This window comes from Dasypus novemcinctus, chromosome 27 (genome assembly GCF_030445035.2).
Source record: "Dasypus novemcinctus isolate mDasNov1 chromosome 27, mDasNov1.1.hap2, whole genome shotgun sequence".
NCBI lineage: Eukaryota > Metazoa > Chordata > Mammalia > Cingulata > Dasypodidae > Dasypus > Dasypus novemcinctus.
Genome location: NC_080699.1, coordinates 34,270,939 through 34,298,222, shown reverse-complemented (window position 1 = coordinate 34,298,222; position 27,284 = coordinate 34,270,939). Strand labels below are relative to the sequence as shown.

Genomic DNA, 27,284 nt, shown 5'->3' with positions numbered 1-27,284 from the left:
GACCGGCCTTGGGTGCCAAGCGGTGGAGATTAGACTGTCCCCTGAGGGTGATGGGAGCCTCTGATGGGGACGGGGTTTTCTAGAGCTCTGGACACTTTCCGGGCCAAGCCAGGGGAAAGTGCGGAGCTCCGGGTCTGCTCTGCTGCTTTGTTTTGTTGGTGCTGGAAGAAAGCCCCAGACAGGCTTCCTGCCCGGAGGGCAGGGCGAGCTCCCGGGGCCTCCTGCGCTCGGCCAGCCCTGGGTTTCAGGGAGCTGATGTCTGCAAGAGTTAAGAGCCAGCACTTTGGAAGCGGGCAGAGCCAGGTGGGTTCCTGAGGCCTGTTTGCTCATTTGAAAATCAGAGCTCTCGCCTTGCTCAGAGGGTTCTTGACAGTTGCTGGCCCAGGCGGGTAAGCGGGCTGACCTGGTCCCCAGCCGGCACCCAGAAGTGACAGGTCTGCAGATCAGGAAGAAGAGCTGGAGGGGCTGGGGGCTGCTCTGCCCCGGAGGGTGGGTGCAGGGTGGGGGGAAGAGAGTTGGCACCCAATGCCTCCATCTGACAAAGGCTCCAGGCCCTGGATCCACCTCGACGGTGGGGACTTAGAGGCCAGCAAGCGCGCCCCTCCCCGACACGCACAGATGAGGCGTCTGTGCCCTCACCTGGCATGCGCTGGGGTTCGTGTGCCCTGCTCAGGCCTCCCACATGCTCCCCCTGCCCGAGGAGCAGAGTGAGGGGTCGGCAGAGGTCCCCCGGGCAGCTGGGCGCTGACACTCCAGCCCTGTCCTCCCCTAGGGTCGCGGCTGGACCCGCCCCCAGCTCTGACCACGCCCCTGCCAGGAGACTTGACCCCCACAGCAGGAGGGTCGTGATGCCTGGTGGGGGGACTCCAGCCGGCTGGGTGACGCTGGGGGCCCTGGCTTCCTCTGGGGACTCCTGCCTGCCCTCCAGGGAACCCGAGGCTCCGGGTCATGCACCAGGATGGAGCCCGGGCCTCCTGACTTAGGGGCTCTCTCCACTCCACCCGAGGTGCTGGCTCCTCTGTGCACAAGGCCAAAGGGCCCCAGGTCACAGGGGACTGTGGACCATGGTCAGGGTCGGGGCTGGGCCAGGCTGCAGCCGAGGCCCCCTCCCCCCCAGGAAAGAGAGATGACTCTGCAGCAGTCTGTGGAACCCGCAGGTTTCACTTCTTGACTCGCAGCGCTTCCCCCTCTTGAATCCCCAGGCCCCAGGAGGGGCGTGGTGGGAAGAGTGTGCGTGGTCCTGGGGTCCCTTCTCTGCAAAGGACCTTGGGGCCAAGCCCTGGGTCAACTCTCTCTCCGAGCAAGCGCTGGAGTCCCAGCTGGCAGGGGAGCCCAGGAGCGTGTGCCAGGCGCTTTCACGTATCTCATTTAATCCTTACAGCAACCTTCCTCTAGGGAAGATTAAACTGGGGCTTAGGGAAGTTAACCAACTTGCCCAAGGTCACAGTAAGTAGCAGAACTGGATATTTAAACATCCTCTTTTGCTCTAAGCCTACTATTCTTTTCCTATTCTGTGGTCGCCTCAGATCAGCAGCCCAGGTCCTGGGCCAGGCTGGACAAACAGGCCAAGGACTAAGGGATATTGCAGCCAAGGCACCCGGAATGTTCCAGTGGGGCTGGCAGCCCCATGACCGTCTCGGTCTTTGTTCGCAAGAGGTGGTACTTTCTAGAGTCCCACCTCCCCCACCCCACGCTGGCTACTGAGAACCCAAGTCAGATGGGGAGGTGAACCAGCTGGCTCTCGACCATTATTAGCTGATCGTCCAGTGTATTATTTTGCAGGAGCATGATGATAGCTTTTATCAGCTTTGTTTAGACTTTGCACTAGAAATGCTCCTGAGGTAGGGACAAGGAACAGTGTGTCTGGAAGCAGCAACAGATAAAAAATAAACAAAAACCCCAAAGGGCCCACTACGACGATAACAACAGCAACAAAGCAGCACCCCGTCAGCCCCTGGCCCCTGCCTCCTCCTCCTTGCCCCGTGGCCACGTTGCTGACAGTCCCCACCCCTGCGGAGGCCAGTGGACACTTACCCTCCCTCCTTGACCAAGCCCTGCCACTCCCTGCCACAACCAGTGGCTGACAGCGCAGGTCTTGGGCTGCTCAGGTCTCCACAGGACAGGCCTGGCTGGCCGTGCCTGAAGGTGACTAGACACTGGCCCCTGTGAACATGGACGTGGAGGCCTGCCCTTGGATGTGTCCGTTCCAGGACTCAGCAACTCTGAGCAGGGTAGAGTTAGCCGGGTCAAAGCCTCGGCTGCCACGGGAGGCGCCCTGGTACGGCAAGGGCGGCCCGGAGCAGAGGCTGCGGGCGGTGGGGGACAGGGGCAGGCCAGGGCTGGGAGGGGAGGGCTGTGGAGGACGGAGGACGGGGCGTCTGCAGGCCGGGGGTGGCCACCGGGATCCTCGGGCGTGACCCTCTGCTGGGACTCTGGCACTAGCTCGGAGGGATGGAATTGACCCAGCCCTTGGCCCCAAGATCTTTCCCGGAGAAGGGACCCATTGGCTCATAGCCACGAGGAACCCAGGACTTTCCAGAAGGAATTAGTGACTAAGATGATGTTCTTTTTTTAGGAAAGAGGAAAATATAGGATGGATTGGTTTGCTCTGAGAAGAAAGCTGGGTAGGGGAAGTCTGAATGGTCAGACGGAATAAGAGGCCGTGGCCTTAAGGTCGAGCACGAGCTTTAGAGACTGGAGTAACTCCAGAAGAGCGTGAGAGTCGAAAAGGCTGGAAGAAGTGGCCGGCGAGCAGCAGTCGGCTCTCTCCTGAAGAGCACAGAGGAGACCCGGTGATAGTGGCAGAGCCGTGGCCCTGCCGGGGGACGTGCCAGGTGTCATGCTCACCCCCACCATCACCCACTCCTCCTCCTGAGCCTGAGGGGTCCAGGGAGCCAGGCATGAGCTGGAGGCCACAAGGAGAGCAGTAGCACCCCTGTAAAGCCACACCCACTCGGGGACAATCTGAAGGTGGGAGGCATGGCCCGGTTTTGGGGTCTCGGCACCTGGTGTCTTTCCTCGAGGGCTGTGACTTTTTGACTGCCCCGCACTGGTCCAGCTGGACCGGGCCAGCCGGAGAGCCCCTTCCGCCGCCGGGCTGCCTTCTAGACCAGCCCGCCCGGCCTGCGTCAGGCAGCTTCTCCCGAAGCCAGCGAGACACGCACAAGTCTGAGCAAACAGCGAGATGGAGGAGGAAGCAGAGCGGGCCGCCGGGGCAGATGCGCGGTCACGAGGGCGGGGCAGCTGCTGGCTCCCTGTCTGGCCCGGCAGCCTGGCCCTGAGCAGAGGGGTCTGGGGGAGGGGGGCAGGAGGCAGGGAGCGCTTTGTGTTCCAGGCCCTGCTCCAGGATCCCTTGTGGCTCTTCTGAGCAGCCTGTTCCCATCACAGCTCTTTTTTTTTTTAATGATTATGTAAATATATGATTTATTGACATGAAGAGTCATTAAAGACATAGTTAAATACAAGTTAAGGGTAAAAAAAAACAATGTATTTCATTACCCTCTTTTTTGTAGGGTTCAACATATGTGTATGGAAAAAAAAGTGGCTGGAAAATAATACAACAAAATGGTAATAATCTCAGCTCATTTTAAGCAACCTTTTCTGCTGTCCTTACTGAGCACCTTTTGGCAGGAATCAGGAAAATCAGACAAGAGAAAACTACTTAGGGAAGCAGCATCTGGGGCCATAGATGTGAGGCAACCACAGAATAGGAACGAAAACATAAGACAGGGAAAAAAGAGGCCAAGGCTTCATTTCTGGTTTGGGTTACTCACTGTGCCTTCAGGCAAGCTGGTTAACCTCTCTAAGCCTCAGTTTGATCTTCTTTAAAATAGGGTTGTTGTAAGGATTAAATGAGATATGCCAGGTTCTCTAAGTGTATTGAAAAGGTTTTTTTTTAATGCCTTTTTTTTCTTAAATTTTAACTTTAAAATAATTTCAAACTTACAGGGCAGTTGTAAAACTAATACAAAATCCATAAGAGAACTTGAGCATGCCCCCACCCAGACATCCAGATCCACCAATCTTAACATTTCACACATTTGCCATAATATTCAATCTATCTATTCATCTACCCATCCACTTATCTATTTTCTGAACATTTGCAAGTAGGTTATATACATCATACTCCTTGAACACATAACACTGCCATGTACATTTCCTAAGAATAAGAATATTTGCTTATGTAACCACCTTAAGTGCAGTTACCAAGTTCAAGAAATTTAACATTGACATAAAGCTTTCAGTCTATATTCTGTTTTTTTCATACATCCCATTAATGTCCTTTGGGACTTTTTCTCCACCATTATTAGACCCAGCCCAGGATCATTTATTGCACTTAATTGTCCTTGTCTCTTTGGTTGCTCTTTAAAAAAAAAATAGTGGAAACTTATATATGACATAAACTGTCCCATGTCAATCACTCCCAATCATACCATTTAGTGGGATTAATCACATTCACAATGTGTTGTTACCCTCAGCACCATCCATTCCAGAACCTTCCTATCACCCCAAACAGAAACCCTAGACCCATTATGCACTAACTCCCCATCCCCCAGCCTCTGCCCCTGGCACCCTGTACTCCACTTTCTGTCTCTGTGGGTTCACATATTCTAGCTATTTCATGTAAGTGGAAATATGCAGTATCTGTCTCTAAGTCTGACTTGTTTCACTCAACATGATACCTTCTGTAGGTGTCTTTTTAAGGGTAGGGGTGGGGAGGGGAGCGCCAGGGTCTGGCAACGTGAGCCCTCAGCAAACTTCAGAAGGCAGAGCCATCTATCCCAGCCCAGCTCATGCTGGAAGATTAGGGTGTGGAGAAAAACAGAGCTCCATGGGAGTGCAGAGCCTCAGGTCTTGGTGCCAACACCCATTCCTGCTCTTCAAGCTGCCCAGCCACCCTGGCTCTTCCCTCCCATAGGCGTCTCTCCTCCACATCCTGGGCTGGTCCCCCTTACAGGGCCCCAGGAAGTGGGCCTGGGCACATCAGCACGAGCCATTGTCATCTTCCTGGCCTGGTGCCCATGCTCCCAGCTGCCCCGAGACATGCTCAAGCAGACGCTGCTGTCACAGAAGGCAGGAAGAGGCCAGGCCAGGGGCCAGGGAACCTGGGGGAGCTCTGCGGTTCTGAAGGACTGTGAATAAGCTATTCACCACCACCACCACCATTACCTCCACCACCACCATCACCACCACCACCACCACCGTCACCTCCACCACCACCTCCACCATCACCTTCTCCACCAGCACCTCCACCACCACCACCTCCACCATCACCACCACCACCACCATCACCACCACCACCATCTTCACCATCACCTCCACCACCACCACCACCTCCACCATCACCTCCACCACCACCACCACCACCACCATCACCTCCACCACCACCACCACCACCACCACCTTCACCATCACCTCCACCACCACCACCTCCACCATCACCACCTCCACCACCACCACCACCTCCACCATCACCTCTACCACCGCCATCACCACCACCACCGTCACCTCCACCACCACCTCCACCACCATCACCTCCACCACCACCACCACCTCCACCATCACCTCCACCACCACCACCACCTTCACCATCACCTCCACCACCACCACCTCCACCATCACCTCCACCATCACCACCTCCACCACCACCACCACCTCCACCATCACCTCTACCACCGCCATCACCACCACCACCGTCACCTCCACCACCACCTCCACCACCACCACCACCTCCACCATCACCACCTCCACCACCACCACCACCTCCACCATCACCTCCACCACCACCTCCACCACCACCATTACCACCACCACCACCCTTGACTCATACGATCTGACAGAACTCTCATGCCTCCACGAGGGGGAAAGCAGTAAAATCCTCCTGGGCAGAAGCTCCTCAGTGAGCCTCTGGCTTCTGCTTGGATGTAGCTGCTTCTGCATCCCTGCGGCCACCTGCCTCCCAGCCTCATCTCCACAGACTGCTCCACCGGCACCCCAGGCTCCTGCTGACCAGCCCTGAAGAGACAGGCCTGACGTCTTCCACTTGCATGCCTTGGCTGGCCCCGTGACCTCTGCTCAGACCTCCAGCACCACAAAGTCAGAGGCTACCTTCTCCTCCTCATGGGGCTTCTTCCCTCCTTCCACATAGAGTCAGAAGTGCTAGCAGTTGTCAAGCACTAACTGGAGGCTAGACCTGGCTCTAGCGCTTTAAATTTTTTCTCACTTAATTTCACCAAAACTCCGTGCTCATGGTATACTGTTATTCTCATTTAATAGATCAGGACATTGCATCTTAGGGAGACTACATTGTCTAAGGTCACAGGGTCCCATGACCTTTCCCCCGTTCCACACTATCGTCAGGAGGATAGCGGAGAGACCATGGACTTAGGAGCCAGACTAACCTGGTTCAAATTCTGGCTCACAACATTGACGAGCTATGGGATGTTGGATGAGTTACACAAATTCTCTCTGCCTCACTATGCTCATATCTTAGATTGGGAAACTAACATTCACCTTGCCATTCCATAAGAATTACAAAGTAATACAGAAGAGCCAACAGAACAATAGTCAATAACTAATGTTTACTCAGTACTTAATAGGAGCCTGATATCGTTCTAAGTCAGGCGTTCTTAACAATGGGTCTGTGAGCTTGAATTGAAATTCAAAAAAACATTCTTGTGGGATGTGTTGGTGCAGGTGCGATATATTTATTAAATAATACACAGTATAGTGTGGACTTAGTAAGAGGTCTATGGTTTTCACCTGACTGGCAAAGGGGTCCCTGGGACAAAAAAGGTTAAGAACCCCTGTTCTAAGTACTTTTTATGTAATACCTCATTTAGTCTCCATAACAGTCTTATGAAGTAGGCATGATTATTATTATCCTTGTTATACAGATAAAGGAGAGCACAAGGTCAAGGCCGGTGCACATTCCAGCTTCTTCTTCATGGAAAGTCTAGCTTAGTCTGCTTTCCTCAATTCTGCTTAAATTCCCTCCTTGGGGACGTGTGAAAGCAGCAAGTTTGACAGAGAAGCCCTTTCTAATTTTATTTCAAACCGTGTATCTTTTCCTGTTCCCCCCCGCACCAGCCATCCAGCCTATATTTTGTTTAGCACAAAAGGAAAGATGGATTGGACTAACAGCTATCCTTAATAATAACAACATCATTAATGATGATAATAGCTACCATTTATTGCATGGTTATCGTATGCCAAAGCAGTTTCCCCATAGAATCTCTGTTTCACATACTAGACATGCTCAAAAAAGAGGAAGAGAAGTCAACTTTCTTCAAAATCTCATTGACTGGTATTCACCTAGTTAGTCCTCGACACGACCTAGTGCCCATGGAGCATCAAGCTTTGGGGCCTCGGTACTGGTAGTGCTGCCTTCTGAAATGGTTGCCTCTTACGTGAACACATCCCTCCCCGGGGCCCTTAGTTTGGAATGGTTGTAATGGTCTGTGTCCCTCAGAGTTCAGCACGATGATGGCTCTACAGGAGGAAGGGCAGTAGTGTTCAGTGGTTGATAGGGCTCCGAAGCTGTGCTCATCAGGAAGAGCGTTTGCCGAGTGCCCACGTCCTACATCGGCCACTGAGCGAAGAACTTTCACGACATATCATCACATTTAACCCGCAAGAACCCCCATCTTTTACCGATGAGGAAACTGAGGCGCAGAGAAGTTAGCTACTCAAGGAATGCAGTGATGAAATTCCTAAATGTGAGAGATGCTGCTGAACGCAGTGGCTGAATTCACACGTTGAGAAGTGCGTAGTGACTGAGTGGCTGCAGAAAGCTGTGGCACATGTGCCACGAGGTTTACCAGTTTATAGTTTTCCACCCCATGCTCCCCTGTTTTCTCTGTGAGAAACAAGTTAACTCAACTAAGTGGCTGAGACTTGACTAGGAAAGGAGGTACAACCTTATATACCAGACAATGAGCTATGTTTTTGTGTATTAAGGGGAAAAGAGAATCGCTTATTCTTAAAGTAAAATGACTGGTTGTTCTAGAATAAGAAAGAGGACTGTGAAGGACAAAATCTGAATGAATAAATCTATTGAAGGTTTGTGGAAAGGTAATTTGATTTGCCTTGGATTAACAAGTATGTACAAATGAGCCTGAAAAGAGACAATTATGTGAGCAAATTACCAGCGCTGGCTGCGGTTTGATGGGTTTATTCATATTTTTAAAAAGAGGCCATGGTTCTTTCAGAATGAGGATCATATTGAAGCAAAACTAGAATGTGTGTTTTTCTCTCTCTGTTAAAGTGACAAAATTGTCTTGGAATATCTGTTAATCAGATCTCCTGGCAATTTTTGGTTTTTGCCTTCCCAATATAAAATCCGCAATGTAAAATAAAGAAAACTTTCAGGATATCTTTTGTACCTAAAACTACCTATGAGTTGTTCCAAGGGGCACCTGGATCATCAAAAAGATTTGTCTTTTCATCCTTTCATCTTTAAAAAAAAAAAAAAAAAAAAAAAAAAGAGGTGCTAGAAATAATTAGGCTTATTGCGCATGTCATTAATGAGGAATTGCTTGGGATTCATTGTCAAATCAGAAGAAATACTCAGTCTTCCCTAGCTTAAATGTATATAGGTAAAAATGTTATAATTTATATAGATATTTCAGAAATTGTAAACTATTTGAGGGGCTCCTACGCGGTTTTCTTCTTTTTCGGGGGGGGGGGGGGGAAATGCAGACACAATCCTCCACCAACACAAAATATGCAGTTGAGTTTCTCCCATGTGGGGATATCACAGGAGTCAGCAGGTCCCCAGGGCAATGCGCCGGCCTTACCCTGGGAAAACCGCCTTCGTGCCCATGGTGCCTCCTGCCAGGTAGGTATCTACAGGGTTTTCAGTGCCCTCTCTGCCTACAATATGTTTCTATTTATCCACACCCTGGGGTGGGGTGGGGGGGGGGTGCCTCCATCTAGTGTTACCATTCATGATTTCTGTTACGATTTAAGATGTTACTTTGGCTGCAACCTTACTTATTTCGTTTGACTCTAGCACCTTCTAGGCCAGTGGTTTTCAACAGGAGACGTACATCAGACTTTCCTGTGGAGTTTTATTAAGAGACAGATGTTTAGGACCAGACTTACTGAATAGGTTTATTTGATATTCTTGGGATATAAATCATGTCTCAGGATTATTATATGTCCTATCTCAAAAATTTTTTTCCTCTATAAAATAGCATTCATCTATTTTTATAAATCAGATGGAATTTGTTGTCTATTTGAAAATAGCCTTTATGTTTTTCGGACATTCCGACTAGAACTTTTATCTGACCCTAGACTTCATTATCTTTGAGCTACTGAGCATACCTCCTGGTAGCGTGTCTAGCAGTTCAGCTATTTTTAAGCTATTTCACAATTTTATGAGGTGGTAGGTAACTGGGAAGTCATGCACAAGGTATATGAACAGATAGAGTTTTAAGCTGTGGAAATACCAGGTTTGCCTCAATAGTCCTGGTCTATACATGGGTAGGTCTGCAGATTCTCTTTCGAATCTCCTGGTTCCCTCATGAGGAGCAAACTAAAAAGTGTAAAACATGTTTATTTTTATATCGTTAGGAGGATGACTTTATCTTTTTCTTAAAAACAAAAACAAAAAAAACCTCAGTCCCCAACTCAAAGGCTCAAGGTTGGAGTTGATGAGGACTGTCTCCAACTGGAAAGACATGGAGTGACCAACAGTTCCCGTTTGCTGGGGCCTGAGGGGCTTGGGTATGCAGGATGAGTTGGGTCACTTTCATAAAAGAGCCTGTCCCAGCTAAAGGGGACTCCTCAACTCTTATCAATTTAATTTGGGAATTTAGGCCTGGAATTGCCACATCTTCTGTTTTGTTGGTTTGTTTCCAAGAGAAGTCAGGAATCTATGTTAAAGTTTATGATTTGTCAATGACAGCTGCCAACACAATAGTCACAAGCCTTGGGCCAGCCAAGCAGTCTCCAGGTGCAGAGCCGCCCACCCACCACACCTGCCCGGGCTCCTCAGGCTTTGTGGTCTGGCGGAAAGCCACCGTGGAAGGGGCTGGCTCACGGTGAGGTGACAGCCAGCCGGCAAAGGGGTAGCTGCAGCGCTGACCCGCCAGGTCTGCCTCCCAGGACCTCTGACCCCTCAAGGCAAGTTCTCAGGACCACTGAGCTCTGGCTTCAGTGGTTCCCAAGACCGAAAGAGACCAAAAGGGATACCAACAATCCCAAAGGCCACTTTTTTCCAGCACTTTCTGGCCTCCCTTCATGTATTACAATTTTTGGTTTGTTCCTCGTGAGGGAACCAGGAGATTCGAAAGAGAATCTGCAGACCTACCTATGTATAGACCAGGACTGTTGAGGCAAACTTGGTATTTCCACAGCTTAAAACTCTCTGCTCATACACAGTGTGCATGACTTACCAGTTCCCTACTTCATCAAAACTGTAACATAGCTCGCCTTTTGCAAGTCCAAGTTCCCCAAGCACTCAATGATAGCAAAATGAGACGCTCTGAAGGTCTAACCTGGGGTGTGTGTGTGCGTATGTGTCTGTGTGTTTCCGTGTGTGTGTGTGTGAGCGCGTGTTTGGAGGTGAGCATGGCAAACAGGAAAGAGTGGCGATGCTCTCAGTCAGCCTGGCAGAGGGCAGGCCGGGGAAGGTGGAGTTGGGGGGCCGTGCAATCTACCTTCCTGACTGGTGCCGCTGGAGAAGACCCTCGCACCGCGGCCCGGACGCCCGGCCCACCTCGTCCAGTCTCCCGAGGCTACACCTCGGCCCGCCCCGCACCCCGAGCCCCAGGAGGCCAAGGCGGCGGCAGCGCCCGGCTCCCCGCGCCCCGCTCACCAGCTGTCCCTGGAGAAGGCGCGCAGGAACCGAACACCCGGAGCCAGGGAGGAGCGCATCTTGCCCAGCCGGTACCCGAGGCGGACGCGGGAGGACAGCCCCGGGGTTTAAATGCCCCGCCGAGTCCTGCCCCCGCCCTGGGCGCCCGCCCCCTGCGCGGGTCCGGCCCCCGGAGCCGCCCGCGCCCGCCGCCCCGCGCGCCCCGCGCCGCGCTCTGGCCCCGAGCCCTCCCGAGCTGCGCCTCCAGGCCCGGGCCGGCGGCTCCGGGCGTCCCTGGCACCCCCCTGTGGCTGCCGCTCACTTTCTGGTCCGCTCGCTGCCCGCTGGGGGAACCGAAAGCTGCCGTGCCGGAGGCTGCCAGCTGTGGGGGACGTCCCTGCCGACGCGCAGCTGTCGCCGCAGCGCCTGCCCATCCTGAGAGGCGGGGACCCCTTCCGCAGGCCGGGAAACTGAGGCCCGCTGGACGGCTAGCGCGGCCACTGAGGGCGCACGCGCCGTGGGAGCACCCGAGGTGTTTCGGGGAGGTGCAAGGCCGGCCCCCCACTTACCTCCCAGGCCCCGCGGGCCTTCCTGTCCGGCTCAGATTCCAGGCTCTTTCTGGAGGCAGGCAGGACGCAGCCCTGTCCGTCAGGGCACCCGGTTGCCTTCGCTCCCGCGCGCCCTTCTGGAAGCCGCCGGCGGCTCCGCGCAGGGCGGTCTGTGCTCTCCGAGCGGTGGCGATGACTGCTCGCAGCCTGAGGATGGCCAGGGAGTGCTTCCACCCGTTAGGCTAAGACATTGTGAGGTTCTTGGATACGAAACTCTCAGGGAAAAGATTGTAGAGGACTGCGAAACAGGCAAGGATGGTTTTACCCAAAGCTATTATTGTACTAGCAGAGGGAGAGAGACAGAGAAGGCTACTGAAAAAGGGAGAGGGTCTCTGAACTCAACTCCGCTGAAGCAAAGTGGGGTTCCGATAGGCGGGCGGCTACTGGGTAGGGCTGGAGGATGCAGCTTCATCACTGGGGTGGGTGAGTGACTTACCGAGGTCCCCGTTAGGGACCATTTGGCTCTGAATGCCCCCCTTTTTTTGGCTGTGATTAGGCTGCCTGGATTCGGCAAGGTCTGGGGCAGGGCAGATCAGGGATTCTCTCACTGGGCCCCTGGATAGTGTAAGAGCCAGCATGAGGGAGAGGCCAGGGGCCTGCAGTCAGCCTGCAGCCTGTCTAAGGTTCCGTCAGGCTAAGGAGAAGTTAAGGCATCTCGGCAGGTTGAAAGAGTGGCATGGCCAGAGAGGACATCACAGACTGTTTTATGCTGAGACGGGCCTGTTCCCCAGGAGGGGCCCCTGGAGAGGGGCAGTGCTGCTGCAGGCCGAGGGCGGCTCTTTGTAGAAAGGCATTTTCTGGAACACAGGCTTCAGGTAAAATCCATCATTGTCAAAAGCAAGGATGAACGACAGAGGGGTGGAGAGGGAAACCTTCACCTGGAGAGGAACAGAATAAAAACAGGAATGTCTGTGCAAATGGCGTTCAGCCCTAACTCCACCCTGCCCCTAACTCTTGGGAGTGCCCAGGCCTCCTCTGCAAGGTCAGGGAAGTGCAGTGTCAACTCCACCCAAGCGGTTAGAATCCAGGATGATGGGCTTGGCTGGGACCAGCCTTGGAGCCAAGCAAAAAGAGGGTAAGCACGTTGCAAAGTCCTCTGTTGATGCCAGCAGGCAGGGGCAAGGGACTCATGGCAAAAATGAAGAGAGCCACGGGCCAAGGCCAGGAAGTATAGGGCAAAAGAGGAAAGAAGCAAGGGGAGAGAAGGGCGGCGTGAGCACGAGATTGGAAGAGATTAGCCAACAGCACCTACCTTCACCAAGCAACACAGCACCTATGTGCCCATCATTTAATTCTTACAGGAAGGGGAGGTGGGAATGATCTGTCTGGGTACAGTGACATTACGTCCAGGTTTGCCTGGGACAATCGCTCGGGACACCTATGGAATCAGAACGTTTGATGGATCAGCTCTGGGGTCAGTAACACCCCATGGATGTCAGGCCTGAAAGAAGGCAGGTTAAGGGATGAAAAACAGAGTAACAAACTGATATCCCCAGGAGGACAGTTACTTATTTCTAAGGGACTAACGGGAAGGATAACTGTGGAGTACAAATGAGCCGAAGCAGCAGCTGGAATTACTTGATGCCACCTGGCAAGGCAAGAGCCTGGGTAGAGGAGGGAGACATGGCTGCAGGGATGGAGGAAACCATCTCCAGAGCCCCGAGCGGCTGTCCCGAGGTCAGTGCTGTGGAACATCGGTCTTGCCATTTCTGAAGGACAGAGGCCAAGAAAGGAGGCTTCTTCTGCAGCTTCCCCAGCTGCTCTGGAAAGCTGTGCTCGTGGCTGGTCTGGGGCTGCCGCTCTCAGAGGCACTAAGAATGTGCTCTCTTGGTGGGATGGCTGCTGTTGGTGACATGCCCGCAAGGAGCTGGGAGCAGGAACAGTCCTGTGCCGTCTGTGCCTTGTCCCAGGGACCTCCTTTGATTTCCAGCCCGGTGGCCTTGTTCCGGGGTGGGGAAGGCAGCTGGAACACTCCACGACGCTGGAACGCTTCCTCATTGCTTCCTGCTGTGTGGGGGAGTGACGAAGAGGGCTGCTATGGCTCCTGTGCTCCTTTCACTCAGCTCGGCATGATCGCCACCCTTGGCTCGCCTTCCTGGGATTACCTGGCACCCTCCACCCACCACCTCCTCAGGGCCTGCCACGGTGTGGGGAAGGCGAAGGAAATGAGGTGGGCAGGGAAGAGTCACTGAGTCAGAGACTAAGAAGAAGATCCTCAGTTCTTATGTGGGTGTCAAAAATGACTTACTGGGGTTTAAGGTCAGACAGTTATGAGAAAGAGCTGGCGGTATTGGCTTTTTGGGAGGAATGGTTTCTTAGTGATTATTGTTAGAGAAGTTGCATAAAATACAGGATTCCTACATACCACCTTATTATTAAAAATGAGCATTGGTGTGGATATTTGTTACAATTGATGAAAGCACATTTTATAATTGTACTACTAATTTGTGTTGTGCAATACCATGGATTTTTATTTTTTATTTTAGTGACATATATACAACCTAAGATTTCCCCTTTGAACCACATTTAATTATTTGATTTTGCACTGTTAATTAGGTTCACAATGTTGGGCTACCATTACCATCATCCCAAATAGGAACCCCATACATTTTAAGGCTTAATTCTTTATTCCCTATTTCCACTCTGTCCTCTAGTAACCTACATGCTAGATTCTGACACATTGACTTTGTTTATTCTCTTATATCAGTGAGATTGCACAATATTTGTCCTTTTGTGTCTGGCTTATTTCACGCAACATGGGTTCTTCCATGTTGTCCCATGTATCAGAACTTCGTTCCTTTTTATGGCTGAATAATATTCCATTGTGTGTATATAACATGTTCTTTACCTGTTGATTGGTTGATGAACACTAGGGTTGCTTCCACCTTTTGTCACTTGTGAATAACGTCACTATGAACACTGGTTTCAATTATTTGGGTCTATACCTGGAAGGGGATTGCTGGGTCATATGATAATTCTATACTTAACTTTCAGAGGAACTGGCAAGCAGTTCCTCTGCAGCATTTCACATTCCTACCTGCAGGGAATGAGTGTTCCTGTTGCTCTTCATTGTCTCCAAAACGTGTAATTTTTCATTATTTAAATAGTAGCCATTCTAGTTGGTGGAAACGGCATCTCACTGTGGTTTTGGGTTTTGATTTGTGATTTCCTAAAGGCTAATGATGTTGAACATCTTTTCATACGCTTTTTGGCCATTTGTATACCTTCTTTAGAGAAATGCATATTCAAATCTTTTGCCCATTTAAAAATATGTTTTTTCTTTTTCTTGTTGTGTTGAAGAATTTCTTTATATATTCTGGTTATTAAATTCTTAGTAGAGGGAAGTGGACTTGGCCCAGTGATTAGGGCGTTGGTCTACCACATGGGAGGTTTGCGGTTCAAACCCCGGGCCTCCTTGACCCGTGTGGAGCTGGCCCATGTGCAGTGCTGATGTGCACAAGGAGTGCTGTGCCACGCAGGGGTGTCCCCCGCACAGGGGAGCCCCACACACAAGGAGTGTGCCCCATAAGGAGAGCTGCCCATGTGAAAGAAAGTGCAGCCTGCCCAGGAATGGTGCCGCACACACGGAGAGCTGACACAACAAGATGACGCAACAAAAAGAAACACAGATTCCTGTGCCACTGACAACAACAGAAGCGGACAAAGAAGACGCAGCAAATAGACACAGAGAACAGACAACTGGGGAGGGGAGGGGAGAGGAAAGGAGGGAAGGGGAGGGGAATAAATAAATCTTTTTTTAAAAATTAAAAAAATAAAAGAATAAACATATTACCACACACACAGAGAAGACAATTAATTAGTATAATAAACCCATTAATAAATTGAAGAAGAAAAATCACTTGATCCTCTTGAATGATGCAGAAAAGGCATTTGACAAAATACAACATCCTTTCTCCAAAAGATAGGCATAGAAGGAAACTTTCTCAAAATGATAAAGCACATATATGAAAAAACCACAGCCAACATTGTACACAATGGTGAAGACTGAAAGCTTTCCTGCTGAGACTGGGAACAAGTCAAGGATGCCACTGTCTCAACTGTTATTCAATATTATACCAGAAGTTCAAGCTAGAGCAAGTAGGCAGAAAAAGAAATAAAATGCACCCAAATAGGAAAGGAAGGAGTAAAACTTTTGCTATTTGCTGATATGATCAGATATGAACTTATACTTTGGAAATGCTGAAAAATCCACACCAAAAAACTACTAGAAATAGACGATTTCAACAAAGGGGCAGGACACAAGAGTAATATGCAAAAAACCAGTAGTGTTTCTATATACTACTAAAGAGCAAACTGAGTAGGAAGTCAGAAAAAAATTCCATTTACGATAATGACTAAAAGTATAAAATATTTAGGAATAAACTTAACCAAGGATATAAAGGACATGTATTGAGAAAACATTGCTAAAAGATACCAGAAAAGACCTAAATAAAAGGAAAGATATTCCAGGTTCATGGATTGGAAGACTAAATATCATTAGCATGTCCATTCTAATGATACTGATCTATAGATTTAATGCAATCCCAATAAAAATTCCAATAGCCTTCTTTGTAGAATTGGAAAAGCCAATTATCAAATTTATCTGGAAATGTCAGGACCTCCAGTGGTGTAAAATAGCTTTTAAAAAAAGAACAAAGTTGGAGAACTCTCACTTTCCCACTTCAAAGCATCTTACTTAGCAACAGTTGTAAAAACAGCATGGTACTGGCATAAAGACAGATTGACCAATGTAATCAAATTGGGAATTTGAAAATAGACCCTCACATATGTGATCAAGTGATTTCTTTAAATAAAATTTTATTGAAGTATATCATTCATATACAAACATACATTAACAGATATAAAGTAAAAGTTGTGGACTTACAAACCTGCTATCATCATATAGGGCTCCTATGCATCGCCCCACCACCAACACCTTGCATTGTTATGAAATATTTGTTGCAAACTATGAAAAACCATTATCAAAATATTACTACGAACCATAACCCATATTAATATTTGGTGTATTTCTCCCAACCCACCTGCTTATTGACCCACTGTATTAGTATTATATATTTGTTATAGATCATGAGGGAATATTCTCATATTTCCTGTTAACCACAGTCCATCTTATACCACTGGATTTTTTTGTGCTATAGTCCCATACTTTGTACAACCCATTCAATGTATATACTCGGTGGTTCTTACTTTCATCATAGAGTTGTGCTGTCATCACCTCAGTCAGTTTTAGAATATTTTCATTACTTTAACAGGAAAAATTCCATACCCCCATAATACCCCCTCTTGTCGTTCCTTAGAATTGATATAATATCTTCTTTGCCACTGATGGACAAATATTACAATGTTACTATTATCTATCATCCATAAGTTACATTAGTTGTAATTTTCCCATGTATCACCATATTTTTAACACTTTGTAAAAGAAGAACCTTCTTATATTTATACTGTTAGCCACAATCTTCATCCACCACCAAAATCCCTTTTATTAATTCTGCTTATTCTCTGGCTTCCTTTCATTTGACTTTTATGTCCACAGACTAACCATTTCAACCACAATCACATTTATAAATCAGCAGTGTTAGTTATACTCACTATAATGTGCTACCATCAACCCTATTCATTTCCACTCAAGTGACTTTTGACAAGGCTGTCAAACTCACCCAGTTGGGTCAGAACAGTCTATTCAACAAATGGTGCTAGAAAAACTGGATATCTTTATCTAAAAGAATGACAGAGGATCCCTATCTCATACCTTATACAAAAATTAATTCAAAATTGATCAAGGTCCTAAATATAAAAACAAGAACCATAAAATTCCTAGAAGAAAATGTAAGGAAACATCTTCAAGACCTTGTGGTAGGTGGTGGTTTCTTGCACCTTACACCCAAAGCATGAGTAATAAAAGAACAACAGATAAATGGAATTCCCTCAAAATTAAACACCTTCGTGTTTCAAATGATTTTGTGAAGGTTTTTGTGAAAAGGCAGCCTACTTAATGGGAGAAAATCTGTGGAAACCACATAACCAACAAGGGTTTGATTTCCATGCTACAAAAGAGATCATATAACTCAACGATAAAAGGGCAAGCACCCTAATTACAAACTGGGCAGAAGACCTGAATAGATCCGGAGAGCTCTGGAGACATCTAGGTCCCACAGTAATGGCAGATAGCGGTGGAGTTCGGTGTCTTGCCAGTGGGCCCTGCTTTGGAGTTTGTGCACCTGAGTGTGACAGAGTTGGACCCAGATGTGACTTCTCTACACAGGCTTCTTCTGTCCCTTTTTTTGAACCTATAGTTGGTGCTGGAGTTGGTAGGTGTATGTCCAAGAGACTTGAATCTCCAGGCTGTTCATGTGCCAGCTGGGCCCTGAATCTCAGCAGAGTTGCAACACCTACTGTCCACTTCATTGGACTCAAGAAGGTAAGGATGGACAACCACTACACAAAGGAACCAAGAGAGTCTACAACTGCAAGCAAGAGAGTCCCATCCATCAGCCATATAGGATTGAAGCCCCCTCTCAATTAGAGGTGAAGTGGGCATCACCATCCCAGAATCCTCAGGACTGGGGAATAAAATATGGACTAGAGTAGACACTGGTATTCTACTACAGACTTATTGTGATTCCAGCAATGGAAGAAATTATATCACTGATGTGGAGACAGTTAACACTGGAGTTGCTGAAGGCAGGGAGAGGGAAAAAGAGGTGTAATATGGGGGGTATTTTCAGGACTTGGAATTGTCCTGAATGACTTTGCAAAGATAGATATAGGACATTATATATCCTGCCATAACCTACAGAATTGAGTGAGAGAGAGTGTAAACTATGATGTGAACTATAATCCATGCTTAGTGGCAATGCTCTAAAATGTGTTCATCGATTGCAATGAATGTACCACACTAATGAAAGAAGTTGTTAATATGGGGAAAAGTGGGAAGTGTGGTGTGGGGCATATGGGAATCCCTTATATATTTTTATGTAACATTTTATGTAATCTAAGTATCTTTTAAAAATTAAAATTAAATTTACCCTGAATAGACGTTTTTCCAAAAGGGAAATAGAAATGGCCAAAAAGCACATGAAAAGATTCTCAACATCACTAGTTATTAGGAAAATACAGTCAAAACTACAGTGAGATATCATTTTATGCTTTACAGAATGGCCATTATTAAAAACAAAACAAAACAAAAACCCCAGAAAACTACAAGTGCTGAAGAGGATGTAGAGAAATAGGAACACTCCTTCACTGTTGGTGGGAGTGTAAAATGGTGCAGCCTCTGTGGAAGACAGATTGCGCAGTCCCTCAGGAAGCTAAATATAGAACTGCTATAATATCTGTCAATCCCACTACTAGGAATATATTCAGAAGATCTGAAAGCAGGGATGCAAACAGATATTTGCACACCAATGTTCATAGCAGCATTATTCAAAATTGCTAAAAGATGGAAAAATCGTCAGTTCCTGCCAGAAAAAAAAAAAAAGTGGTATATACATATACTGGAATCCTATGCAGCTGTAAGAAGAAATGATCTAGGGAAGCACATGACAATATGATTTAACCTTGAGGACATTATGTTGAGTAAAATAAGCCAGACAAAGGGTAAAATATTGTATGATCTCACAGACATGAAACTAAACACGATGAGTAAACTTACGGAGTTAAACTTAAGAGTATTAGGATATTAGGAGACAGAATGTGGGTTGAGAAGAGGAGCTGATACTGAATGTATGTAGAATGTTTAATAAGGTCAATTGTCTATATGGTAATGGATGGCATTGATGGGAGCCCATTATAATAAGTATAACAAACACTGCTGATTTATAAATGTGATTGTGACTAAAAGGGGTTGTCTAGGGAGGTTAATGTAAATTGAAATACAGCTAGAAGATAATCTGAGGACTATATACCATAGTGATTTTGGTGGTAGATGAGGATTATGGTTAATAATATAAATACAAGAATGTTCTACTACTTGGTGTTAAGAATATAGTGACACATGGTAAAGGCAACTAATGTAGCTTAGAGTCTATAGTTAACAGTAATATTGTAATTTTTTTGTAGCAAAGACAAATAAGCTACTATATCAATGTTATAGGTAAATACAAATATGGGATTTAGTTTTATGAAATATGAATATGATTAAGTATTTCTTCTTCCTTAATATGGAGCCCTTGGTTATGTTATTTAACTAGTCTGTGTTCATTCATGTACATTTCTGAACATTGAGAAACAAATGAGGTTTAGAATTACATGAGATTAATGTGCCTGGTCAGAATTTGTTAGAGTAATGCTTCCAAAATTTGTTAAACTGCCTTTTGCCTGTTATTTTATTTTTTGAAGTTGAAATAAAGTGTACTTTTTTAAAATTGAGGGAGAAATTAAGACATTCACAGATGAACAAATGCTGAGGAAATTCATCACCACTAGGCCTGCCATACGAGCAATGCTAAAGGGAGTTCTTCACCCTAAAAGTGAAGGACACTACACAGTACATTGAAGTGGCATAAAGAAATAAAGACCTCAAAAGGTAACCATTTGGGTAATTATAAGTGCCAGTATTATTGATTGTATTGTTTGGTATATAACTCCACTTCTTAGTTCCTATAGGTGCTAAAATGCAAATGCCTAAAAGGTAATGATAAATTTATTTGGGGGAAAGAGGGGTATAGGTAAAGCATATGTGTATGCTATTGAAGTCAAGTTGGTATCAGACCAAATATAATTGCTATATATTTAGTATGTTAAATTTTAACACCATGGTCATCACAAGAGAAATATATCCAGATACAAAACAGAAGGCACTCAAAATAATACAACACAAAAATCAAATAAATATAAAAGTAGGCATGGGAAGAATGAGGGACAAAAAGGTATTAGACAAATAAAGGCTTAATAGCAAAATGGCAGAAGAGAGTCCTACATTATCAGTAGTGACTTTACATGTAAATGGATTAAACTCTTCAATCAAAAGGCAGAGATTGGGAGAATGTATAAAAAATGATAACCCAACTCTATGCTGTCTGCAAGAGACTCACCTCAAATTCAAAGATATAAGTAGGCTGAAAGTCAATGGATGAAAAAAATAAACCATGAAGGTAATGACCAAAAGAGAGCTGAGGTATCTATATTAATATCAGATAAAATAGACTTTAAGTAAAAAACAGTTACCAGGTAAACTCAACAAGAAGATGTAACATTATACCCACCAGCAGAACCCCAAAATATATGAAGCAAGTGTTGATAGATTTGAAGGGAGAAATTGGTAGTTCTAAATTAATAGTAGGATACTTAAGCGTATGACTCTCAGTAATGGATAGAACATATAGTCAGAAGATCAACATATAAATACAGGACTTTTAGTTTGGTACAAAAGTAATTGCAGTTTTGCACCATTGAAATTTGCTGTTTGATATTGGCGTGCATTCTTAAATAAATGTGGTTATGATATACATCAATTTAATGTGCATTTCTTGCTTTATGCTTTTTCTGCTAGTGACTTGTTACTTGCTATTTATTTTATATTTATTTTAGACTATGGAAATGATGTTAGACAAAAAGCAAATTCAAGCAATTTTCTTGTTTGAGTTCAAAATGAGTCGTGAAGCAGTGGAGACAACTCACAACATCAACAACACATTTGGATCAGGAACTGCTAATGAGCGTACAGTGCAGTGATGGTTCAAGAAATTTTGCCAGGAGACAAGAGCCTTGAAGATGAGGAGTGTAGTGGCCTGCCATTGGAAGTTGACAACAACCAACTGAGAGCAGTCATTGAAGCTGATCCTCTTAAACTACACGATCAGTTCCTGAAGAACTGTGTTGACCACTCTATGGTCATTAGGCATTTGAACCAAATTGGAAAGGTGAAAAAGCTCGATAAGTGGGTGCCTCATGAGCTGACTGAAAATTTTAAAAATCATCATTTTGAAGGATTGTTTTCTCTTATTCTATGCCCAAGAGTGAACCATTTCTCAATCAGATTGTGATGTGCAGTGAAAAGTGGATTCCTACAACAATCAGCAATGACCAGCTCAGTTGTTGGACAGAGATGAAGCTCCAAAGCTCTTTCCAAAGCCAAACTTGCACCAAAAAAAGGTCATGGTCACTGGTGGTCTGCTGCCAGTCTGATCCGCTACAGCTTTCTGAATCCTGGTGAAACCATTACATCTGAGAAGTATGCTCAGCAAATTGATGAGATGGACTGAAAACTTTAATGTCTGCATCTGGCATTGGTCAACAGAAAGGGCCCAATTCTTCTCCATGACAACACCTGACTGCAGGTTGCACAACCAATACTTTGAAATTTAAACTGAGCTATGAAGTTTTGCCACATCCATCATGTTCACCTGACTTTTTACCAAATGACTACCACTTCTTCAACATCTCGACAACTTTTTGCAGGAAAAATGCTTCCACAACCAGCAGGATGCAGAAAATGCTTTCCAAGAGTTTGTTGAATTCCGAAGCACAGATTTATACCCTACAGGAATAAACAAACATTTCTCATTGGCAAAAATGTGTTGATTATAATGGTTCCTATTTTGATTAATAAAGATGTGTTTGAGCCTAGTTATAATGATTTAAAATTCATAGTCTGAAACTGCAATTCCTTTTGTACCAACCTAATACTAAACTATCTAGACCTAACAGACATATATAGACACTAAACCCAAGGAAAACAGAATACACATTCTTCTCAAATGCATATGGATCATTTTCCAGGAGAAACCATATTTTAGGTCTCAGTAAATTAAAAAATATTTAAATCATACAATGTGTCTTCTCCAACCACAATGGAATGAAGCTATAAATTAATAACAGAAGGACAAATGGAAAATTCACAAATCTGTTGAAATTAAATGACAAACTCTTAAACAAAAATGGGTTAAAGAGGAAATCAACAGGGAAACTAAAAAATATCTTCAGGTGAATGAAATGAAAATATAACACACCAAAACTTATGGGATAAAACAAGGACAGTGCTGAGAGGCAAATTTATAGCTCTAAATGAAGAAAGACTTCACATCAGAGGCCTAACCTCAAAACTGGAAGGACTAGAAAAAGAAAAGAAAAGTAAATCTAAAGCGAGCTGAAGGAAGGAAATAGAAAATATTAGAGAGGTGGTAAATGACATAAAAAAAAATAGGGAGAAATCAACAAAACCAAAAGTTGGGTCTTTGAAAAGATAAATAAATCCACAAACCTTTAGCTAGATTGACAAAGGAAAAAGAGAAAGAATACAAATAATGAAAACAAGGAATGAAATGGGGGACATTACTAACAACACTGGTGAAATAAAAGAACTGTAAGAGGATACTATGAACAATCATACATCAAAAAATTAGATAAACTAGATGAAATGGAGAAATTCTCAGAAACACACAAACTACCTACACAGACTCAAGAAGAAATGGAAGATCTCAACAAATCAATTGTTAGTAAAGAGACTAAATCAGTAACCAAAAATGTCCCAACAAAGAAAAATCCAGGACCAGATGTCTTCACAGGGTAATTACAGCAAACATTCCATGAAGAGTACCAGCCAATTCTGCTCAAACTCTTCAAAAACACTGAAGAAGACGGAAACTCTAATTCATTCAATGAGGTCAACATCACTCTCAGACCAAAGCCAGATAAAGATATCACAAGAAAAGATCAATATCTCTTTTTTAAAATATATTTTTATTTATTTTTAAAAGATACTCAGACTACATAAAATGCCAAACAATAACAACAACAACAACAAAAAACAACACAAGGGATTCCCACATGCTCCACTCCCACACCTTCCACCTTTCCCCACAATAACAACTTCCTTCATTAGCGTGATACATTCAATGCAACTGATGAACACATTTTGGAGCATTGCCACACAGCCATAGATCATAGTTCACACTCTCTCACTCCATTCTGCAAGTTATGGCAGGATATATAATGTCCTATATCTGTCTTTGCAAAGTCATTCAGGACAATTCCAAGTCCTGAAAATGCCCCCATATTACACCTCTTTTTCCCTCTCCCTGCCTTCAGCAACTCCAGTGGCTACTGTCTCCACATCAGTAATATAATTTCTTCCATTGCTGGAATCACAATAAGTCTGTAATAGAATACCAGTAAGTCCACTCTAGTCCATATTTTATTCCCCAGTCCTGAGGATTCTGGGATGGTGATGCCCACTTCACCTCTAATTGAGAGGGGGCTTCAATCCTATATGGCTGATGGATGGGACTCTCTTGCTTGCAGTTGTAGACTCTCTTGGTTCCTTTGTATGGTAGTTGTCCATCCTCACCTTCCTGTTAGCTGTCCTGGGTGAGTTGAATAAACTGGAGAGTAACTCTTGCAACTCTGCTGGCACATGGACAGCCTGGAGATTCAAGTCTCTTGGACATATGCCTACCAACTCTAGCCACAACTATAGGTTCAATATAAGGAACAGAAGAGGCATGCATAGAGAAGTTACATCTGAGTCCAACTCTGTCACACTTGGGACTACAAACTCCAAAGTAGGGCCCACTGGCAAGATGCGACGGTTTGCTCGGTCGGTAGAGGTGGGGTCTGGCTGTGGACGAGGGGTCGGTCCAGCTCTGGATGAGGGGTCGGTCCCGCTTGGGACGAGGGGTCGGTCCCACCTGGGACGAGGGGTCGGCCTGGCAGCAGACGAGGGATCGGTCTCACAAGGGGTTGTGCGGTTCGGCTGACGGGGTCGCCCGGCGAAGCCGGCGACGAAGGGGTCGCCCGGAGAAGCAGGCGACGAAGGGGTCGCCCGGAGAAGCAGGCGACGAACTGGGGACAAGGGAGGCCAGGCCCTTGTCGGGGAATCTCAGGACTGGAGGGCGCACGGCAGAAGAACTACCACGGAGACAAGGTAAACACGCAAGTCCACTTTATTGAGGGAGAGGCAACAGTTTTATAGGGGCTGGGGAAGGCTGATTGGTCGAAGCCATGCCCTGTTCTGATTGGTTGCCGGCAAAAGGTCAGTGGGCGGTACTGGACGGGGGAGGGGTGGTGGTTAGGGATTGGCTGTCGCTGTTGCTGGGGGAAGGGGCAGGGTTTAGGGATTGGTGGCTGCTGTTGCTAGGGTGGAGGGCAGACTTGAGTTTCCTGCCCACGCCTGGCTGTTGCTGCTGTCGGGGGAGGGAAAAGGGCAGACTGGAATTTTCCGCCCTGCGCCTGTGCAGGGAGAAGGAAGAAGAAGGGTGCCACCCCACAGGCATCCGGTGGCGCCATCCGGGAGGAGGGGCGGCCGCGGAAGCATGACTGCCGAGAAGGGGAGACCCGAGGGCACTCTGCGCCCATGCCGAGCTTCCTTCAGGGGTGGCGGTGGGCCCGACCAACCACCCTATTATGGGGGCAGCGGAATTAGGCCTACCGCGGCCGCTCCCCTCACCAGGCCAGCAAACCACACTTCAGCCCGAGGGGTGACCGCAGCAAGACATCAAACTACAGAGCTATTTGTCATGACCATAGGATCTAGATGTCTCCAGAGCCCTTAGGATTCTCACTATTTGGGGTAGTATCTACTTTGGCTATCTATGAGATCCTGCTGAGATGTGCATAAATGTTACCTCTCTGATGACCTCCTAAATCATTTTGAAGTCTCTTAGCCATATAAACTTATTTGTCTCTACCATTTCCCCCTCTCATTCAAGGTCTTTTTCCAATTGCATCACCAGCCAGTGCCTGGTGGTAATCCCTTGGTGCCAGGGAGGCTCATCCCCAGGAGTCATGTCCCATGCTGGGGGAACAATATCTCTGATAAATGCAGATGTAAATTCCTCAATAAAATATTAGAAAACAAAATCTAACAGCACATTAATATAATTATTTTTTTTAAAGATTTATTTATTTCTCTCCCCTTACCCCCCCACCCAGGTTGTCAGTTCTCTGGGTCTATTTGCTGCATCTTCTTCTTTGTCCACTTCTGTTGTTGTCAGTGGCATGGGAATCTGTGTTTCTTTTTGTTGTGTCATCTTGTTGTGTCAGCTCTCTGTGTGAGTGGCACCATTCCTGGGCAGGCTGCACTTACTTTCATGCTGGTCGGCTCTCATTATGGGGCACACTCCTTGCATGTGGGGCTCCCCTATGTGGGGGACACCCCTGCATGGCATGGCACTCCTTGCACACATCAGCACTGCATGTGGGCCAGCTCCACACAGGTCAAGGAAGCCCGGGGTTTGAACCGCGGACCTCCCATGTGGTAGACAGACGCCCTAACCACTGGGCCAAGTCCGTCACCCACAGAATTATAAATAATAATCAAGTGGGATTTATCTTGGTATGCAAGGGTGGCTCAACATAAATCACTTAATTTAATGGACATTAAGAGAATGAAGGGAAAAACTCCACATGATTATCTCAATTGATAAAGAAAAGACATTTGGCAAAGTCCAGCAACCCTTCTTTATTAAAACATTTAGAACAAGAGAAGTAGATGACAACTTCCTCAACATGATAAAGGGCATATATGAAAAACCCAAAGTTAACATTGACTTAATGGTGAAAGACTGAAAATTTTCCCTCTCACATCAGGAAAAAGACAATTTGTCCACTTTCACAACTTTTATTCAACATTATACCAGAAGTTCTAGCTAGAGAAAATGAAGAAGAAAAAGAAATAAAAGGCATTCAAATTGGAAAGGAAGAAGTAAAACTTTCCCTCTTTGCAGATGACATGATTCTATATTCAGAAAATCCTGAAAAATCCACAAGAAATCTAAAGCTAGTAAACAAAGTCAGCAAAGTGGTAGGATACAAGATCAAATGCAAAAGAGAAATATTTCTATACACAAGCAATGAACAATAAGAAGAGGAAATCAAGAAAAAAATTCATTCACAATAGCAATTAAAAGATCATACCTAGTAATACATTTAACCAAGGATGTAAATGAGTTGACACAGAAAACTACAAAACATTGCAAAAAGAAATAAAAGAAGACCTCAGTAAATGGAAGGGCATTCAGAGTTCATAGATTGGAAGGCTAAATATTGTTACAATGGTGGGGTGGCTTGCTCGGTCGGTAGAGGTGGGGTCTGGCTGCAGATGAGGGGTCGGTCCAGCTCTGGACGAGGGGTCGGTCCCGCTTGGGATGAGGGGTCGGTCCCACTTGGGACGAGGGGTCGGTCCGGCAGCAGACGAGGGATCGGTCTCACAAGGGGTTGCGCAGTTCGGCTGACGGGGTCGCCTGGTGAAGCCGGCGACGAAGGGGTCGCCCGGAGAAGCAGGCGATGAAGGGGTCGCCTGGAGAAGCAGGCGACGAACTGGGGACAAGGGAGGCCAGGCCCTTGTCGGGGGCTCTCAGGACTGGAGGGCGCACGGCAGAAGAACTACCGCGGAGACAAGGTAAACACGCAAGTCCAACTTTATTGAGGGAGAGGCAACAGTTTTATAGGGGCTGGGGAAGGCTGATTGGTCGAAGCCACGCCCTGTTCTGATTGGTTGCCGGTGAAAGGTCAGTGGGCGGTACTGGATGGGGGAGGGGTGGTGGTTAGGGATTGGCTGTCGCTGTTGCTGGGGGAAGGGGCAGGGTTTAGGGATTGGTGGCTGCTGTTGCTGGGGTGGAGGGCAGACTTGAGTTTCCTGCCCACGCCTGGCTGTTGCTGCTGTCAGGGGAAGGGAAAAGGGCAGACTGGATTTTTCCGCCCATGCCTGGCTGTTGCTGCTGTCGGGGGAGGGAAAAGGGCAGACTGAAATTTTCCACCCTGCGCCTGCGCAGGGAGAAAGAAGAAGAAGGGTGCCGCCCCACAGGCATCCGGTGGCGCCATCCGGGAGGAGGGGCGGCCACGGAAGCATGGCTGCCGAGAAGGGGAGACCCGAGGGCACTCTGCGCCCATGCCGAGCTTCCTTCAGGGGTGGC

At 46.7% G+C, this 27,284-nt stretch overlaps 1 protein-coding gene and 1 non-coding gene across 4 annotated transcripts in view; both read right to left on the bottom strand.

The window, feature by feature from the left end:
- The window catches only part of SLC37A2 (solute carrier family 37 member 2), a 29,190-nt gene extending 17,497 nt beyond the window's left edge, over positions 1 to 11,693 (bottom strand). Inside the window, exon 1 of one of the 3 annotated variants that reach the window (XM_071212395.1) lies at positions 11,371 to 11,693. Coding sequence is in view for 2 of the 3 variants with exons in the window: in XM_058289192.2 (XP_058145175.1) it covers positions 10,823 to 10,881 (59 nt within the window). In the remaining variant the exon portion in view is untranslated. Of the gene's footprint in view, positions 1 to 10,822; positions 10,976 to 11,370 lie in introns of those variants that run through there. The other 2 variants (XM_058289192.2, XM_058289191.2) reach the window with 2 other exon arrangements.
- On the bottom strand, positions 8,686 to 8,847 carry LOC131276350 (U1 spliceosomal RNA). Its single transcript, XR_009183864.1, has one exon. It is a non-coding gene; the product is annotated as a U1 spliceosomal RNA (small nuclear RNA).
- Positions 11,694 to 27,284: the final 15,591 nt, after the last annotated feature.